Raw genomic sequence first — 18,525 nt, 5'->3', positions numbered from 1 at the left:
GGAGATGGAGAGGAGAATGAGGTGCCATCAGCCCAACCCTACCACAGTTGCTGTGAAAATCTCCTTCATTGTCACTGTTGCCCTTCTCCTAGAAAATGATAATGCTGAAGAAGATTTTTGCAGCAGCAGCTGGGAACTGTAATCTGTAGCAAGCATGTTTTGGGATATTCATAGTTTATGCTTTCACAAGGGTCCTGCACCTCCAACCCCTGCAAATGTGGAGGTCTGATTTTATATAAGAAAAAAATGTACTGGGCAAAATGTTGATTAGTATCTTGTATACTTTATTGTTGAGAAAACAATCCAGATATTCTTGAAATCCATAATAAACCTAACTTTTACTGCAAAAGAGTGATCTGGAATCAACAGTGTGCATATTGAGTTCAATGGAATTTACTCCTTGGTATATGTGAATAGGATAACAGCCTAAGTATCACAGAAACTTGTACTTTTTTAGTAGAAGTACAGGAGTGCAACAAAGCAACCAAGTACATTACAAAACTATTAATCTATGTATAGACATAGTTTTTGGTGGGTTTTTCGGGCTATGAGGCCATGTTCTAAAAGAGTTTCTTCCTGACATTTTGCCATCTGAAGATGCCAGCCACAGCTGCTGGCAAAACATCAGGAAGAAACTCTTCTAGAACATGGCCTCATAGCCTGAAAAACCCACAAAAAACTAAGGATACCGTCCGTGAAAACCTTCGACTTCACATATGTATAGACACAAAACAAAAAAATCCTCACTTTGGCCATTCCTATAGAGCTTGCATTCAGTTCAGGGATACCCTGATTAGTCTTATCACCACGTTCCCACATGCCATAATCCTGAAACAAAAGAGAAAAGCAGAAATATTTTTAGAAGAGATATCTTTAGCTTTGAATCAGTAACAGGGACATGTCCATGCACTATTACAAACAGAAAGGAAAAGCTATGCAAGCAATACCTAACTTGGTTTGAAAATTAGAATTCTGTGCCTTAATCTGAAGACATTTCTTGGCTTCTTAAACTAATATGCATAACCCTGGAGCCCTCCTTCCTCATGCTTCCATTTTCCTGCTTGACACATCATGAATCAATAAATCCAGGGTCAATTAACTATACAGTAGTTCTTTTAAATTTGAGCCAGTTATCAGGAGCAGAAGAATCCAGAATCTTAAATTGCTTAAGATCCCAACTTCTTGTGCTCCAGGTCCCTGTAGTTTCCTGGTTCAGAAATAACAGGAAATTGTTAATTAACCCAAGAAGCTGAACCATGATATGCTGACGTAGGGAAGGAGCAACACAAGAAAGGAGTGTGCAAAGGCTTATGAAGCTTGTCTTAATAAGGCAATGTATATACTGTACTTCTCAAACAGGCTCGTGTATACTGATAGCAAAAGTACTGCCATTTGCAGCAATATCTTTTCCAACAAGTACCTTCATTCTGAAAAAAAAGTTTTAACGAATATCAATTTCAAATGATTTACCATTTCTTGGCTTGTTAAACTCTCAGGCTTTAAGAGGTTTACTTCCCCTTTTATCACATTTTATTAATGTACGTATTGTTTTATTTAAGTAAATTGTGCTGGAAGTTCCACTGAAGCATAAATCTAAACAAAGCACTAAACTGAATTACATTTTCTTTGACAAATTAGGAAATGATGAGTACTGTTATCTTCATTTTGATCATTTTTCATCACCGCCAGGATAAATAGCGAGCAATTTTAAAACCTTTTTCAGTATGGTAAAAATCACAGCACACATTACTGTCAGTGTCTTCAACTATTTATATAACAAAAAATAAATAAAACCCAAGAGACAAATTGTATTGTACGCCCTCAAGTTGTTTCCAACTTATGGAGATCCTATCACAGGGTTTTCTTGGCAAGGTTTGTTCAGATGGGGTTTGCCTTAGCCAACCTGTGAAGATGAGAGAATGTGACTTGTCCAAAGTCACCCAGTGGGTTTCCATAGTTGTGCAAGGATTCAAATCCTGGCCTCCAGAATTCTAGTCAACATTCAAAATTACTAGATACTAGACAATATTTTCTAGGAAGTGGTTGTAGATTCACAATGTGGGTAATAAAGTTTATGGATATAAATTATATATACTTACAGCAACTTTGTACGCTGCCTCTATGTAAAACACAAGATTCTGTATAAAGGCAACTTCATCAAGGGTGAAAATAATGCGCAATCCTAATTACAAAAGAAGGACCATCATTAGATTGCAGTATATCAGCTGTAGTTACAATAATAAGAGATTAATTTAAACAGGTCTACATTCCTGGTTCAGCCATGTAAAGTGAAATAAGGAAACATTTGCAAGGAGTTTCTGTTACCCTCCCCCCAAAAAATATTGTATCTAAAAAAGTACTGATTATCGTGTGTGTGTGTGTGTGTTTATATATGTATACACACACACACATACTTGACACTAAGGCTGGAATTCTGCTGGTGCCCAGTGACAACATGTCTGCAAAGGCCAAGCACTAACAGCAGAAATGGAAAAGCTAGGAGCCTAGTAACAGTGAAGGAAGTAAGGTATCAGAGACACAGACTGCATGGAGCAGGCAAATTTTATTCGCCTTCTCTCACAACTGATATGTAACCTTGTGACCATTGGAAAAGGGCAACTGGTATCCTAGGATGTATCCGCCCTGCAGAAATAATCCGTTTTTACACCACTTTAACTGCCATGGCTCAGTGTTATGGAATTCTGGGATTTGTAGCTCTGCTCTGGTGCCACAACCAACTACAATTCCCAGAGTTCAATTGCACTAAGCCTTGGTAGTTAAAGTAATGTCAAAACTGATTATTTCAATGGCTCCAATGTGTACCAATAGGATTCCATCCCAAAAACGCACCTGCAATGAGTGCCTTTTCAAACTCATGTAACACAATTCCAAAGCATATTATCTATTATGATTATTTGAGGCAAATTCTCTATTTCTCCATGCCTTTTCACCAACATTTATGCATTGCTAAACAAAAAGCAAAGAAAGAAGATTCCAGCATCAATATATGTTTTACACTGGGAACAGTGCAAATAAAATGTGTGTTCATTTCTTAGGCAGGAAATGATGTTTTGCCTGTAATTCTTTTCTGTTAACTTCAGGCCCTGGGGGATATAGCTGTATTTCCCCAGACCCTCTCCTTTACCCCCCACCCCCACCCCTGTGTTTGGTCAAAGGCCAGATAAGCATGTAACTAAGGCTATAAATATACTTAGGCAGTACAGAGGTTTTTTTAAAGGGCAGATAATCAAGTGCTGAAATGACTTTCTGCTTTGTGAGTAGTCAGTCAACCATCTGTTGGACAAGTGAAAGAAGTAATTGTTTGAACTACAACTCCCAGAAACCCCCCAACTAGCATGGTCAATATAGCAGCTTGCCTGCACACAATCAGATTGCTGTTGTGTCTTAAAGTCATTTTTATCTTATGGCAACCCTAAGGCAATCCTTTCACAGGGGTTTTTTTTTTGGGGGGGGGCAAAATATGTTCAGAGGGGCTTTACCTTTGCTTTCGTCTGAGGCTGAGGGAGTGCCACCCAATGGGTTTCCATGGCTGAGCAGGGTTTGAACCCTTATCTCAGAGTCATAGTCCAACAATGAAACCACTACACCATGCTGGCTCCTATAGTGCTGACAATGGTTATATTTGCAATCATAATATTTTATATTTTGCTGATTATAACAATGTTGGACTCTTCCTTGAAAGAACTACTGTGTGTTTCAAAGCAGCTTACCTGATGCTGTCATCTCAGCCAGGAAGAGAAGGTAAAGGGAAGTTGCATCTACTTGTAGATGTCCCCATTCATCATCACCAACTACTGTCCCACAAGTAGCCGTGTTATACTTGGCATGCAAGCAGTCCTTGGTACTTTGTGTGTGCTTGAACTTTTCCACCTTATCTACCTAAGAAAAACGTGCAAGATTTTGAAAGTGATTCCAGAAGCCTGGACATTTTGAAGAACACAATATTGTTTAAGTGTCCAGTTTGGGATACAATTAAAATTCATGGTTCCGAATTTAGCAAAACAATTGAAGTGAACAATGTTTTTACTTTTACAATGAAAAAGCAATTTTGACTGAGCAAATCTTTATACTAGTCTACATCTTGAATTCATTTAAAAGACAGCTAGGAACTGAGAAACAGAGTCACTCGATCAAGAGCAAAATGTGGCCCTGGAGCTGCATATGTTCCCCCAAGGCCCTTCGCAGCCCTTGACCCCTCCAGATCAATCCTTTTCGTGCCAAAAGAACAAGGGAGTCCTTGTCTTTCTTGAAAGCAAGTCACCTTTTAGATATTTTGCCACACCTTCTGAACTTTTTAACAGAAAAATACAAAATTTTCAAAACCAGATGTGAATCTCCAGCCATTTCCAGGATATTTTTTTTTTGGGGGGGGGGGGGATATTGGGCAGCCTCACGAACAAAAAATTGCCCCCTGGACATTTTAACTGCCCTGGCTCAATGGTATTGAATCCTGAGAGTTGTAGTTTGTTATGACACTACAACACTCTGACAGAGAAGTTTAAATGTCGCTCAAAACTACAATTTCCACAATTCCATAGCACAGCAGTAAAGCCATGTAAAACTGGATTATTTCTGCAGGGTGGATGCAGTCTACCTCACACAAGATCCTCAGGCATTCTTGGGAAACCTTATAATACATTGCAGAAATATTGCAGTCAATATCCAGGGCTAGAAGATCTATGTGGAACTCTCATTAACCACATAGGAGTCTATGGCCTGTTACAGACTGCCAAAATAAAGCTGCTTCAGGTCTCTTTGGAGGTATGCTATTTAAATGATGCATGGGTCCTGAGGTCACGCCAAAGCCACACTCCATTCCTAAGAACTTAGATTGTAAGTTAATGTTAGATTGTAAGCCTGAGGGCAGGGAACCATCTGACTAAAAGATTGTATGTACAGCGCTGTGTAAATTAACAGCGCTTTATAAATAAAGGTTAATAATAATAATAAGGCCTTCTCTGCTGTGAGACACCAGCTATGAAACCTACTACCCTTAGAAGCTTATCAGTGCCAACACTGCTGTCATTCCAGTGTCAAGTAAAAACATGGTTGTTTAGTAAAACCTCTAGGGCCTAACTAGTTTTATACAAATTAACACAATGTTGTTGTTGTCTATCCACTTATTAAATTGTTTAATATGTTTTTAGACTTTTAAAATCTTGTTATTGTTTACCTATTTTAAGTTAGCCACGTTGATTTTATTGTAAACTTTCTTGACATCTTTAGATAGAGGGGATCTTTTATTAGTATTTTCTGGATCTCAACTACCAGCGGAATCCCAGCAAGCACATGGGATCATGGAAGTTATGGTCTAAAAAGGATTTTTTCTAAGCTTTACTCCTCCTTCAGCCCCTTAAGCATTCTTATTCCTAGTAGAACAAGAACACATGCAATATCACACAAATATATAACTGCCCCCTCCCAAAAAAAGCATGTCATATACTCACTTCAAATAGTTTTTTTTATTAACAGCCATTTATGTCAGGCTGCTTTTAAAATTATTTTAGCAAGGCTCATTATTTATCATCATTTATGATTTATGTACAAGGTCCAAAATGTACTTTCTAACCTGAAATGGTTTCAGGGGAACTGCTGAGAAAGAATTTGACAGGCACAAGGACTGCTTGACATTATCCTGCTTCTTCTTATGTGTCACCCCACAAATTAGGTTTAGTTGTGCAACTGAAAATAATAATGATGTCAATCTGTTTATTATTACCTGTCTCATCATACACTGCAGAAGTCCTCGCATCAGTTTCACAACATTCTGTGAGAACGTAAGGAGGGGGAAAAATCAGTGATCAGTCAACTTTATACTTGTATCTTCCATATGGAGCCAATATGTAAAATAATTTTTAAGAACAGTGCATTTGCAGAACTAGAATTCTTTGTATATAAATAACACTTTGTTCATAGCTTGTGACCCTTAGTACAATGTGCTATTACCTTACATGACTCCTAGAAGTTAATGGGTTGTCACAGAATTAAACAAAACTGTGCTTTTAATATTGCACTGTGAAAAACATTTCCCCTCCAAGGACACACAGAGTGGTCATTAGGTAGAGAGATCTTATAGCACCTTTGAGACTAACTGAAATAAAGTAATTGGCAGCATGAGCTTTCGTAGACTTCAGTCTAATCTGAGGAAGTAAACTGAAGTCTACAAAAGCTCATGTTGCCAACTTATTTATTTCAGTTAGTCTCAAAGGTGCTACAAGATCTCTCTACATACTGATTCTAAAGCCTAAAACAGCTATATCTTTGAATCCAGAGCAGTCATGTGCTCTTTCTGTTTCACTGGTAAACATGTATGGAAAGTTAATGCTAAAAATTAGAAGCTGTAAGTATGAACATCTCCAATTGAGAACTTTTCACTAATTACAAGGCAAATGCTGAATGTTTCTGACTACTGGGTTCAATTTTCAATTAGTTCATTCCTAGTACCAATATTATTTCTTCCCATCATCCATGACATTCCCATGACAGGTTTCTTGCAGTATTTTCCTTTAGAGAAGAATCATCACACCCTGAGGCTTCTGGATGCAGTCATTTTCCACTGTAAACTGAGTATTTTTTCCTTGATGGGTAGAAGATCTGGGGTAGGCCATGCCAGTTTAAGAGAGGATTAACATCTGTTGCAAGTTAAGGGACTGCTTCCTAAATCCCACCCCTCAAATAATTTTTCCAGTGCCTCCCAATTAATCCATGGGTACTTGGGGCAATTTCCCCACATTGTGGAAGGCTGCAGTTTCCCCACCCCAATCTAAGACTAAGTAGTAAATAAATTTTCTATCATAATATTGCATTTCATCTCATCCATAGATTATATACAAGTAGGCTTGCCATATCCCATCTGTGGGCGGAACTTTCCCAGTTTTGGGCAGGTCCGCACGGTCCCGCGCTGGGTTGGCCCCGCCCCTGGGATTTCCCTGCCCCCAGGCTTTGTTGCAAAGTGTGCAACAGCGGTGGCGGGGGAAAGAAAGCTTCCCTGGGGACAGATTCCTTCTCCGCCTGGGCTGCATCCAACGGAGCCCAGGCGGAGAAGGAATCCTCCCCTCAGCGAGGATTCTTTTCCCCCTGGGCTCCGTTGGCAGAAACGGAGCCTAGGGGAGAAAGAAAGCCTCCCTGGGGGCGGATTCCCTCTCCGCCTGGGCTGCGTCCAAGGGAGCCCAGGCAGAGAAGGAATCCTCCCCTCAGCGAGGCTCTTTTTCAAATGTAGCCCCCCCAAAAAAGTCCTACATTTGAAAATTTTGTCCTACATTTGTCCCGGTTTCAAGGTCCTGACTAATGGCAACCCTATATACAAGGAAATAAATAAGGATATAAAGACATACCTGCTCCAATTCATATGCTTTGGCTTTATCTTCATCCCGATCTGCATTCTTCCTGTAGGCCATCCCCAGGCCCCACACAGCCAAAATGCTATATATATTATCTCGTACCCAAGCATCCTTTTGTTCTGTGCTGGCAGACAGCAGCCCTGTAACGGGGTTCTTAAAAACAAGCACTGTTTATCAAAAAAGAGAACAAAGGAATAAAAAGCAGAAACAAAATGCCTTTATCTTTATCAGAGGTTCCATAGTGATTAAGAGACTGAGCTGTAAATCAGGAAGTAGTCCACTTTCGAATCTCATCCCTATAATGAAATCAGATGGGTTTGCCCACACTGCTATTCTATAACTTCAGCACTATATACCCTGTCTTTATATGAAGATGATACTGGATAACATTTAGAGAGTAGATGTAGGGACTGTTAATACAAGTTTATACTTTATTTGAAATGCTTGAGACCAGAAGTGTTTAGGATTCTGGGAGTTTTCAGATGTTGGAATATACATATATAAAATGGCATAGGGCAGCAGTGCAGGTGGTGGCAAGCTCTAGATTCCAGGCTCCTCTGCCTCTGGGAAAAGGAGAGGAGTTGGAGGGAGGGAAAAGGCGTGGCTGAGTTTGCAGCTTTGCCCAAATTTTACACAAGTTTCAAGGCAGAAGTTGAAACACTCTCGCTCAATTTCCAGCATCCTTCTCCAGCTACATCACTCTCCAGTCTCACTGGAGAACAAGCAGGAACACTGTAGCTGTCTCTCTGAAAGCAGAAGTATACAGCCAGCAGCTCCACAGCCACCAGAGTTGGCTGCAGTTACTGGGTTCCCATCTGCAGTAGACCTGGGTAGGAAAGGCACTGAATGGACCCAGGCTCCAGCGGTAGAAACAGGGGTGGAGAGCAGAAGGGGGCTAGTTTTTGGCATTGAACTTTCTTCTGGTCCAAGGAGATGGTTGTCAGTAGCCATCACTCCATAACTCCCTTTGACTGGGTGGTGGTGGTAGAGGAGCAGCAGCAGTCACCATCACAGCTGCCATTTTTTCAAAGTTTGGCTGTGAACATAGCTGCATTATCTCCTTCCTTCTCACTCCTCTCTCCACTGGCAAGGGAGAAAGCACACCTGGAGGCCAGGGCTTGCTGCTGCCCTGTTATGTCAGCACTCAAAATGATACGGATTTTGGAGCATTTCAGATAAGGGATACTCTACCTGTATATGTGAAACACTCTGACCATTCTAAACAGAGCAACCCAAGGCACTTTGGCTGCATCCGCACTGCAGAATTACTCTGGTCTGATACAACTTTAACTGCCCGAGCTCTGCTCTGGTGCCACAACAAACTACAATTCCCAGAATCCTACAGCACTGAGCCATAGCAGTTAAAATGGTGTCAAACCAGATTATTGATGCAGTGCAGATGCACCCTTTATTCCCTCAAACAAACAACTCTGTCCTCCAATAGACAGCCAGGAGGCTTCCATACTGCTCCTTCCTGACCATCCCATATCTGCTGCCTGAGGCAACTATCCCACTTTGTCTAATGGTAGGACCATCCCTGATTCTTACCTCTGTATATGTTAAAGTATAAAATCACTCCTCTGTTGTCTTTGATCCTGGGGATGTTGAAACAATTTTTATTTTAATTTGTTAATATAGATGTAAAGTAAAGTAAAGTAAAAAATTTATTCGGTCATTGACCAATACAAAAATTAACAAGATGTAAAGTAAATTTAGACCCTTTGGCAATTTTTTGTTTTGTTTTATTGTTTCTATTTTGTATTTAGTGCCAAATGTTAATGTTATTCTGCCATTTGGCTTTTATTTAAAGCATATGGTATTATGACGGCATAGCTTTTATCAATAAATAAAGTTCAAGTACTAGAAATAGTCACTCCACCTCTATTGCTCCTCCACTGAGATCTGCAGCATTGTTTTAAAAGATGAACAGACCACACCTTTCCAGAAAAGAGAAAAGCTGCTTTGTGTCATGCTTATTTTGCCCAAAGGCAATCTTAGGTGTAGGTGTACCTCAATCAGAGCATTAATTTCTTGCTGTGGAGAGAAGGAGAAGGAGGGTTGGTTTTTTTATTATTATTATAGCAGTTTTGGCCTGGGCTGGGTGCCAGAGAAGCAAAGGAACATTCAAAGAACATTCTGGAGAATCGTCTCTGCAAAGGCTCCAAGGTTTAAAGAGAAGCATGTTGTGAAATCCTACAGAGCCACAACTGCTATTAGGAACTGTCTTACTGCATCAAGAACATTGCTACAGTGCATTTCAGTTTTTTCCTAGTACACTTTTTACATATAAAACAAACATAACCACTCATTTGGAGTAAGACAATATAATTTTGAAATGTTGAAGAATGGCTGTATTTATGTATAAAAACAATAGCTACATTCAGAACAATTTCAAACAATGTATTTAAAAATAGGGGGTAGTATAGGGAAATTAATAGAATTCTCTATTAAAGCCCCTTGCCCATCAGCTGGTCAGTTGTTCAAATACTGTACTGCACAAAATACATCAGCATAAATTAGCATCATATAGGCATACCATGCCCCTGACTCACACTATCTTGGTGGGAATGGCGCTATTCCAGCTGAACATAATTATGAATACACAATTACGCCCCTTTCTGTGCTATCAGGAGAGAAGGGCATGGGCATCTGAGGGAGCAAAGGTATGGAGTAGAATTTTTATAATTATTCAAATCTCATTGCCAACCTTTTTAGCAAAGTAGCTTTATACAGTCAGCCCTCCACATTTGCAGTTTTGACTTTTGCGGATTTGATTACTTGTTGGTTTGATTAATATGTTCTCTCTAGGAATCTCTAGGTCCTCCAGCATGACTTCTGCCAGAGAATCCTAGAGAGAACACTCAGCTAGGCATTTGTAGGTCCTCCAGCACATTTTCATCAATAACCTCTGGCAGATTTTGACCACAGAATTGCCCTGGAGGACCTAGAGCTTTCTAGAGAGGTGTTCTCTGAGATAAAAAAAGTGTTTTTTATTTACAGTTTTTCCACTTTCACAGGGGCCTGTGTCCCTAATCCCAGTGAATGTGGAAAGCCCACTGTACTGATATGCTCATTGAAATCAATAGCGAACATGCCCACAGCATCACAGCACAGTGAAAGAAATGATTTCAACTAAAACTCCAGCAGGTCTTGACAAACATCTATGGAAAAAGAATAATCAGCAAGGGAAAACCTAGCTCACAGATGTAGTATACAACTATCAGGACCAACCCAAGACATTTTGCTACCTGAAGCAGAGCAGCAAAAGTCAAGATGCATATAGCAACTAAAGCCAAGCAAGTTATTTTAGTACATGGAACAGAAAATCCCACAAGCACCTCTCTCCACCCTCAGGACTAAAAATAAAATAATTAAACAACCAATCTGTTGCCCTTGAATCATGACACCCTGAATCGTCTACCTGAGGAAGCTACCTAGTTTGAGTGAACGGGACTGGTCTAGACGATCTCTTACTTGCTTCAGGACAGCAGAATGCCTTGGACCAGCCCTAACTCCCAGTATGTACCAGTTCAAGCAATGGGAAGCCTCTGTTGGTGAACAGTGGACAGCATATCTACTAGCACAGTTGGCCAGCAGCCAAAACAAACCAGTTTTAGCTCACCGTGGAGATTGTAACTTGACATCAATAAAGAGGCTGTTATCAAAGTGGCAGTGCCTATACCGTTTAGGGTTCTGTGGCACAAAAATATTTCCTATTGGGAACAATGTGATCCTTCAAGCTGCTGAGTGAGTCTAGTCAGTCATGAACAGAACAGCTTTCTAGTTCTGTGCAGTTTCCCCCGTGGGACATGTGCTATAATATAGACAGTTTGCTGGCCACAGAACTGGAGCTTTTAAAAAAAAGTTGAATAACAAACAGATCTGCAAGATAGTGGGTGGAATGCAATGTGAGGATATATAGACCAGAACAGATGGGTGCAAGGCTGGCACTTTGTCCAAAAATGCCAACTCACCATATGGCTTATTGACCTGTTAGGTAATGACAGCATGGTTACAAAACTCACATTCAGCTGTTACGGTTCCAGAACTGAAACTGATTTTGCAATGCCTATGGTAGGTTTTACTTCAAAAACAATCCTAGCAAAATCCTTAGGGCTCTCCCTGTTGCAATGATCTTACTGAGACCGTACAGCAACAGAGATTATTAAAACAGTGTTTCCCCCACTATATTCTGTGGGAAGCAGCTAAAATCTTTCCAGATGCTCATACACAGAAAGAGAAAGTTACAGACCAGAAGATTACAGAGAATAGTATGGCCATTATCTTTATCCACTGAAATTCCTTTCAGATTCAAAAGACATTCAGATTACAGAAACACTAATGGTATTGACTTGGCTCCCAGTTAAACCTGTGTAATGATTCAGTATTTCTAATGCTTTTGGTGGAATCCTTAATGACTAAATAAACTGTGTTGGAGTCAGAGTCCAGCCCTCCTGTACAGTTCTGGTAAACACAAGAGCTTACATAATAACAGATTTTTGTAGCTCTGCAGTGATGCTAGAGCAAGCTCTGCACTGAAATAAAGAATGTCTGTTCTTTTTTAACTTAAAATGCAGATAATTTGGGACCACTGAGTGTCTTGTTAAACATGCACACACTCTTATCCCCCCCCAACTCCTGTATATGTGCAAACAATACAATGGGGCATTAATGGAATAAGATGTCCAGATGCATACCATCAGCTCCCCTCTCCAGCTGCAAGCTAACCATGTCTAGAGCACAAGTAACTTGCAAGACACAGAGATGTCAGAGTGAGCACAGATACTGGGGGTGCACATAAAGCAGCCTCTTTTCTCTAAGATCATGTTGCAATAACATTCATTTAAGCAAGGAAAAAGGAAAGGGCAAGGTATTTATGAAATAACTCAGTCTTGGAAGGAGGATAGGATTGAAGTGAAAAGAGAAAAGCAGACAGCACTCTCAACAACAAACTTGTATATGCAAGTGCATGACTGTAAACTTATGGTGACCCCATTAATTTCATAGTGTTTTCTTAGGCAAGGAATAAACTCAGAGGTGGTTTTGCTAGTTCCATCCTCCAAAATATACCCTACAGCACCTGGTAAAGTATTTATTGGCAGTTTTCCGTTCAAGTGCTAAACAGAGTTGACACTGCTTACCTTTCAGATTATCAGATGGGATCTGCTGCCTTTAGGACAGTGATGTCCAAACTTGGGTCCTCCAGGTGTTTTGGACTTCAGCTCCCAGAATCCCAGACCACTGGCCAAGGTGGCTGAGACTACTGGGAGCTGAAGTCCAAAACACCTGGAGGGCCAGAGTTTGGACATCACTGCTTTAAGATATTTAGGCTGAACAAGCTTGAACATACTGTGTCTAATCTTCATGAAACCCTAATTACTTCAAAGAGCAAATATCACACAGTGGATCTCTGCTATGTAAGATGTGGGATCCAACAGATTTTAATAATTCTGTGTTTTAAAGTTTCCTCCCAAATTAAGTAAAGCATAAATAAATCCAATTTTACACTTGTAGTGCATGTCTAAAATATGTTTTTCTTTGCTGCAGAATATTCTACTTAGGTTCCCATGACTGTTTGATTTTATTCATAAAGATGCTGTTTGTAAAGAGTTATATTGTGAAATCTCATTCTGAGACATTATTATGGTGTGAATTACTAATTGTCAGCTATTCTTTTGATAATTATACTCCTGATCCAATTATCATTTGCAGCAAAATTTACGCTCTGAAATTTCAGTCTAAAATGCATTATGTCCTTTCTACTTTTCAATTCCAGCTTGCATTGCTTTGTATTTGGAAAGTGAGTAATGGCAAATATTCCTTCCTCCTATCACTATAATATTAGTTTATTTGAATTGAAGACCAAGCCAAAAGACATTTCAACAATAGGAGGTCTTTAAGTCAATGATAAAATTATCACTTTGGCCTAAATCCTATTGCTAGATCTAACTTGAGTGGATTCACTGAATAAACACAATTTAACATAAGCATTGATTTACCAAGTTTTCATTGATTCAGTAGGTCTGTTCTGGTTAGGACTAAGAATTGGATCTAGGCCAATGCTCTAATTCTGTCAGTTCATTAAGCTTGAAGACATTCTACTATAGACAATTATGTTTATTTACTAACTCAATGGGTCTAGCTCTTTTTTGCCCATGAGTTTTTGCATTGTCTAGATTGCTGTTGTTTTTACAAGTAAGATATGTGGACAACTCAATATTTATACATTTACTGAGATTAGTGTCCATTCTAGGGACTCCTAGATGTAAATCTACCATTTCTGTTCATGTAAATGTGTATATACATCATGTACCTTTGTATTTGTCAATATCTTTTTTATGCAGGTTCATACATTGAACCATCTGTGTATTTTGTCCCTTAAGATAATATATGTGACTTCTGTAGGTATCAAAATTATATGTAAGCAGCCATACCATCTATAGTATATTTGTTATAAATGGGCTAAAATACTACTAATTACACTAACACTAAGGGTACCTGCAATAGGAATATGCCAAAACTGAGTTCTGCTACTCAGGATTCAATGCTTGAATGCCAACTATTCCTCTTCCCCATTAGTTTTCCGTCTCCACTCTCAAAAATCAGGTACCATTTTGCAGTCTTGGGTGGGTTACAAATGGCCCTCAAGGTGCCGTTTTCCCGCCGTCGCCATTCGCTGCGTAGGGAAGCCCCAGCGACCAGACCGCGAGGCTTCCCCACGCAGCAAAAAAGGAGCGTCGAAATGGCGCTCCTTTTCAAAACGCGGAAGTGGCACCGCGAGGGGCAGAGCGCGCCCTCGTGGCGTCACTTCCACCATGACACGTCTGGACGCACGGCGTCCAAGACGTCAAAATGGCGGCGCCCATGTGGATGGGCACCGCCATTTACGACGCGCTCCGTGCGTACTGGGAGGAAGGGCCGTGAGGAAGGTAAGAACCTTCCTAACCCTAATACAGCCCTTCCTAACCCTAGTACGCACAGAGCGCGTACTTTATGGCAGTTTGTAACCCGCCTTGGGCAGATTTATAATCATTAGGCTATCCTAGGAATTCCCCTCACACAGAGTTCTTTTATCCTAGCATTGTTATATGCTTTACTATGTCTGCAAACCCTGATGTTCCCCAAATCTACTGATACCTCCTTCTAGCTCCACAGTCTTAAAAAGGTCCCACCATGCTTAGTGACAGCCACATTAGACTATGCCCACTTGAACCAAATGATCAGATTTCTCATCTGAGAAACAGGTAGGTTGGGAGGGATATAGGTAGGAGTGAGAAAACAGACTACTGGAAAGGCATAAAAGAAATGCAGGACTAGTGCAAAGGAGATCCCAGCGGAGGCAAAACGTTCCACATCAGCTCCTCATCTCACCAAAAATGTCATAGTAAGTGGAGGATACAGGCCCAGCTTGTAATCAGGAGCCAGAAGCAGCAGATTTCTGCATAACAGGAGGTGAAGATCACAGAGGACTGTAGCTGAGAGGGTGTTCAACACCATGTTACCTCAAAGAGGGGTCATCATCTCCTGCTGTTTATTGGAATCTGTCAGCTATTTAAAGCCCGACAGCTCCCACAAAGAACTTTGGTACAGAGCAGTATGATTACTGTACTTGGGAACCACTAGAGTTTGGAAACATCACTTTTTGGGACTATAGCTCCCAGAATCCCTCAGCTAGCAGGATGTTCTGCACTGTCTGAAAAAATATATAGTTTTCCCAGCTGTAGGCATTTTGGAATATCTGGAAATACATACAAATGCTTTCTTGGAAATGGTTCTGATTATATTTCTCTACCATATTTTGGCACCCAACAGCAAAAATCTGCCCCACAGAAATAAAAAAACTCGTGTAAATGATCCCGAATAGTCTAAACATTTAGGTCCAAAACACACTGCAGAAATAATCCACTTCATGACCACTTTAACTGCCCCGGTTCAATGCTAGGGAATTCTGGGAACTGTAGTTTTGTGAGATGTTTAGCTTTCTCTATCAGAGAGAGAGAGAGAGAGAGAGAGAGCTCTGATGCCACAACAAACTACTACTCTCAGGATTCCCTAGCACTGAGCCACGGCAGTTAAAGAGGTCACAAATTAAATTATTTCTGCAGTGTGTTTTGGACCTTAGCTAATTTAAAAACTTCACAGATCAGCAGGCAGACATGAATAAAACAATGGCTGCTAAAAAATAACTTAAAGACAAAGAAAAGCTTTTTTGAATGAGAATAGACGATTCTAACAGTCCACATTGCACTGACCTGGTGGTTCAAAATGGTCTGCTGAACAAGCCGAGCATAGCTATCCAAGCGGACTCCTGAATTGCTTCTGCTCCTCATCTCAAAGGCGCTCAAAATTCTTCCAGGGGAAAAGCGTGGCCAGCTGCAGCAGATTTCAGCATTTGCATTCATTCATCTATCAGCAAGCTGAGCTGTAACTCTTGCAGGCAGCAGGCATCCTTATTCCAAAATAAACAGAGCAGCTGTCAACAAAAATGCATTTGGACGTTCCCCGTACATGGAAGAAAGCTCTTCTGTTGTATATGCTCAATGACAACTACGACTACATACAATAACCGATTGGTTTATCATCATCATCACAAGCAGCAGAAGCAGCAGCAACCTTTATTGCGGCTAACAAACAGTTAGGGGGGGAAAACCCAAAAACATTAAAATACATTATACATTATTGAAACAAAATTACATGGCTTTGCGGTTATTAATAGCTAGTACAAATTTTTTTGCTACTTCTTCAGTTACTTCGTCAGAGTCATCTAATAAAAAATTTAAAGACCAATCCCAAGTTCTTCCTGGATATTTTAAAAGGGTGCTTATGATTGGTTTACAATGTCTTTACATTATACAGTAGTGCACTGTATAAATATTTACAGGGGAAATAAATGTTCTTTACCATACACGTCTCACCTTCGCACTAGGGAAGTTAGGACAGTCCATGTGTGGTGTCTTCCCATTTCATCCTCACAACGATCTTGCTAGGAAGACGGAGTAGAGATTAGCCCCAAGAAATTCCCTAGATCTCCTAGATGGACAGAGGTTTGTATCAAGATCTTAAAACCTGGTTCTTCCAAGTCCAAATTAATGTATCACTTACTGATGTAATTACACCTAAGTACAGAAACTACTATGGTTTCTATACAATGACAAGAACAGAACTACTGTTCTACCAAGGTGTAGCCACACTGCAGAAATTAAGTAGTTTGACACCACTTTAACTACCATGCCCCATCCTGTGGGACCCTGGGATTTGTAGTCTGGTGTGGCACTGATCCACAGCAAACTACAAATCCCAGGACTCCACAGGATGGACCCATAGCAGTTAAAGTGGTGTCAAACTGCTTTATTTTTGGAGTGTGGTTCCATCTTAGACCCAGGGGAATCCTCTGTGTCTTAATGTGTGTATTATTCCCTATATATATATTATTAATTTTGAAAAATATAGCAGATGTTATGCTTGCACACATCTGAGGGAATCTTTAAAAAAAGGACTATACTGTATAGGAGAATATCACACTACTACACTGTTACAGCACAATTATTCCACCTTATCCGTGATGCCTGCCTCTGGTGGCATTCTGGGATTTGTAGTTGAGGGAAGCCTCAAGGCTAAACTACAAATCCAAGAATCCCGCAACAGGCAGCCATAACAGTTAAAGTGGAATAACAATGGTGCCATAACAGTGTAGTGTGATATTATGCTCCCAGGAACCCTGGGATTTGGTGAGCTATTCAACTGCCGCAAACTACAAATCCCAGGAGCGGTGTCAAACTGCTTTATTTCTGCAGCGTGCATACGTCCCTAGATTAACATATCATATTTTTCTAAAAATGTTCAAGTTCTAATCATATAGAAATCCCACAAAGCAGGTCAATACACACACACACACACACACTCAATTTCTAATCATAGAAAAGTTCCAGAAAGCAGATCGATCGATCGATCTATCTAATTTCAGTTCTAATAATAGAAAAGTCCAACAAAGCAGATCTCTCTCTCTCTCTCTCTCTCTCTCTCTCTCTATCTATTGATCTGCTTTCTCTGATTAGAGCATGAACATTTTTAGAAAAATATGTGTTTTACAGGGTAGCTACATTATAAATGCAGTATATACACACACACATACATAACACTGTTTCAAAACATATTTAAATTTATGTCTTCCCTCTTTCCTCTAATAGTCCTCTCCCATCTATAAACCAACAATTACAGGTGTACCCCCTTCTTCTTTTAAATAACTGATCAGTGTTTCCCAATTTATCGTCAAACTGTCCATTGATTTCTTCTTGTGTCAGTTTCTTTCTTTCTCTCCATATAGCCATATAATTTTAACATCCATTCATTTGCCCTCCAAGGAATCAATCAATCTATTCTCCCAGAATATCCTGGGAATCCCAGCTTCTGCAGAATGCTCTCCTCCTCCTCTGCCATTGCAAACAATTTGCCTCCGTTTGGGAACTTTTAAGTACCAAATTCTTGGGATTGGTAGGTTCCAAGGGGGGCTCCCCAAAAATAATCCCAGACACACTTTTCCCAATGGTTCAAAAGCACCATAAGCAATGCAAAAAGCACCATGAGCAATGCAAGGGAGGGAGAATAAACTGAGACTCAAAGTGCATACCTGCATAGTGTCTCCTCCTCCAGCTCCCATTCTCCAGGAAGGAAGAACTGGGTGGGCAATGAATGAGGGACCCCAGGAGGCTATCTAGAAGGAAGCAGCCCCGTTGCTTTGCTTCTCAGAGGAGGCTGCAAACACCAGGGCAGTTTGCCCTTGGGGTCCAAAAGAATTCCAATTCCTCTTTATTAGGTTCATTACGGTTCCAGCAAATAGGCCTGCCGCCGTAAATACCTGAAACCACCGCCTCTTTTTTTCTTCTCCCTCCTCCTTTAGGCAGGTCTTGAAAGAGTGGTTTAAAAAAAAGGTTTAAAAATTGAGGTCATCCCCTGACCCTAAAAAAAAGGGAAAGGGAGGGGAGAGTATTGACTACTAGCATACATTACTTTAAGGGAATTAATTTACCTAGTTTGTTATTACGCCTCTGGGTTAAACAGGTCTGTTTATGGAGCTGCCAGGACCCTGGTTTGCCAGCCCGCCTCTCATAAGCGAGAGCAGGAGGAGGCGGCTGAGGTTGTGTACCTAATAAAATGGGAAGGGGGA

The 18,525-nt window shown here is 40.4% G+C and overlaps 1 protein-coding gene across 8 annotated transcripts in view; it reads right to left on the bottom strand.

Annotated features, from left to right (window-relative positions):
• The window catches only part of PHKA2 (phosphorylase kinase regulatory subunit alpha 2), a 65,526-nt gene extending 47,315 nt beyond the window's left edge, over positions 1–18,211 (bottom strand). For 5 of the 8 annotated variants that reach the window (XM_042457169.1, XM_042457173.1, XM_042457174.1 and 2 more), the window contains exons 1-8: positions 17,989–18,211; positions 16,277–16,391; positions 15,614–15,810; positions 7,356–7,514; positions 5,741–5,788; positions 3,732–3,900; positions 2,100–2,182; positions 748–828 (exon numbers count right to left, since the gene is read on the bottom strand). In XM_042457169.1, the coding sequence (XP_042313103.1) occupies positions 748–828; positions 2,100–2,182; positions 3,732–3,900; positions 5,741–5,788; positions 7,356–7,514; positions 15,614–15,763 (690 nt within the window). In that variant the 5' untranslated portion in view covers positions 15,764–15,810; positions 16,277–16,391; positions 17,989–18,211. The remainder of the gene's footprint in view (positions 1–747; positions 829–2,099; positions 2,183–3,731; positions 3,901–5,740; positions 5,789–7,355; positions 7,515–15,613; positions 15,811–16,276; positions 16,392–17,988) is intronic. The other 3 variants (XM_042457171.1, XM_042457172.1, XM_042457170.1) reach the window with 3 other exon arrangements.
• Between the last annotated feature and the right edge of the window lie 314 nt (positions 18,212–18,525).

The sequence above is a fragment of the Sceloporus undulatus genome, chromosome 3, assembly GCF_019175285.1.
Source record: "Sceloporus undulatus isolate JIND9_A2432 ecotype Alabama chromosome 3, SceUnd_v1.1, whole genome shotgun sequence".
Taxonomy (NCBI): domain Eukaryota; kingdom Metazoa; phylum Chordata; class Lepidosauria; order Squamata; family Phrynosomatidae; genus Sceloporus; species Sceloporus undulatus.
This window is presented reverse-complemented; position numbering and strand designations above follow the sequence as displayed.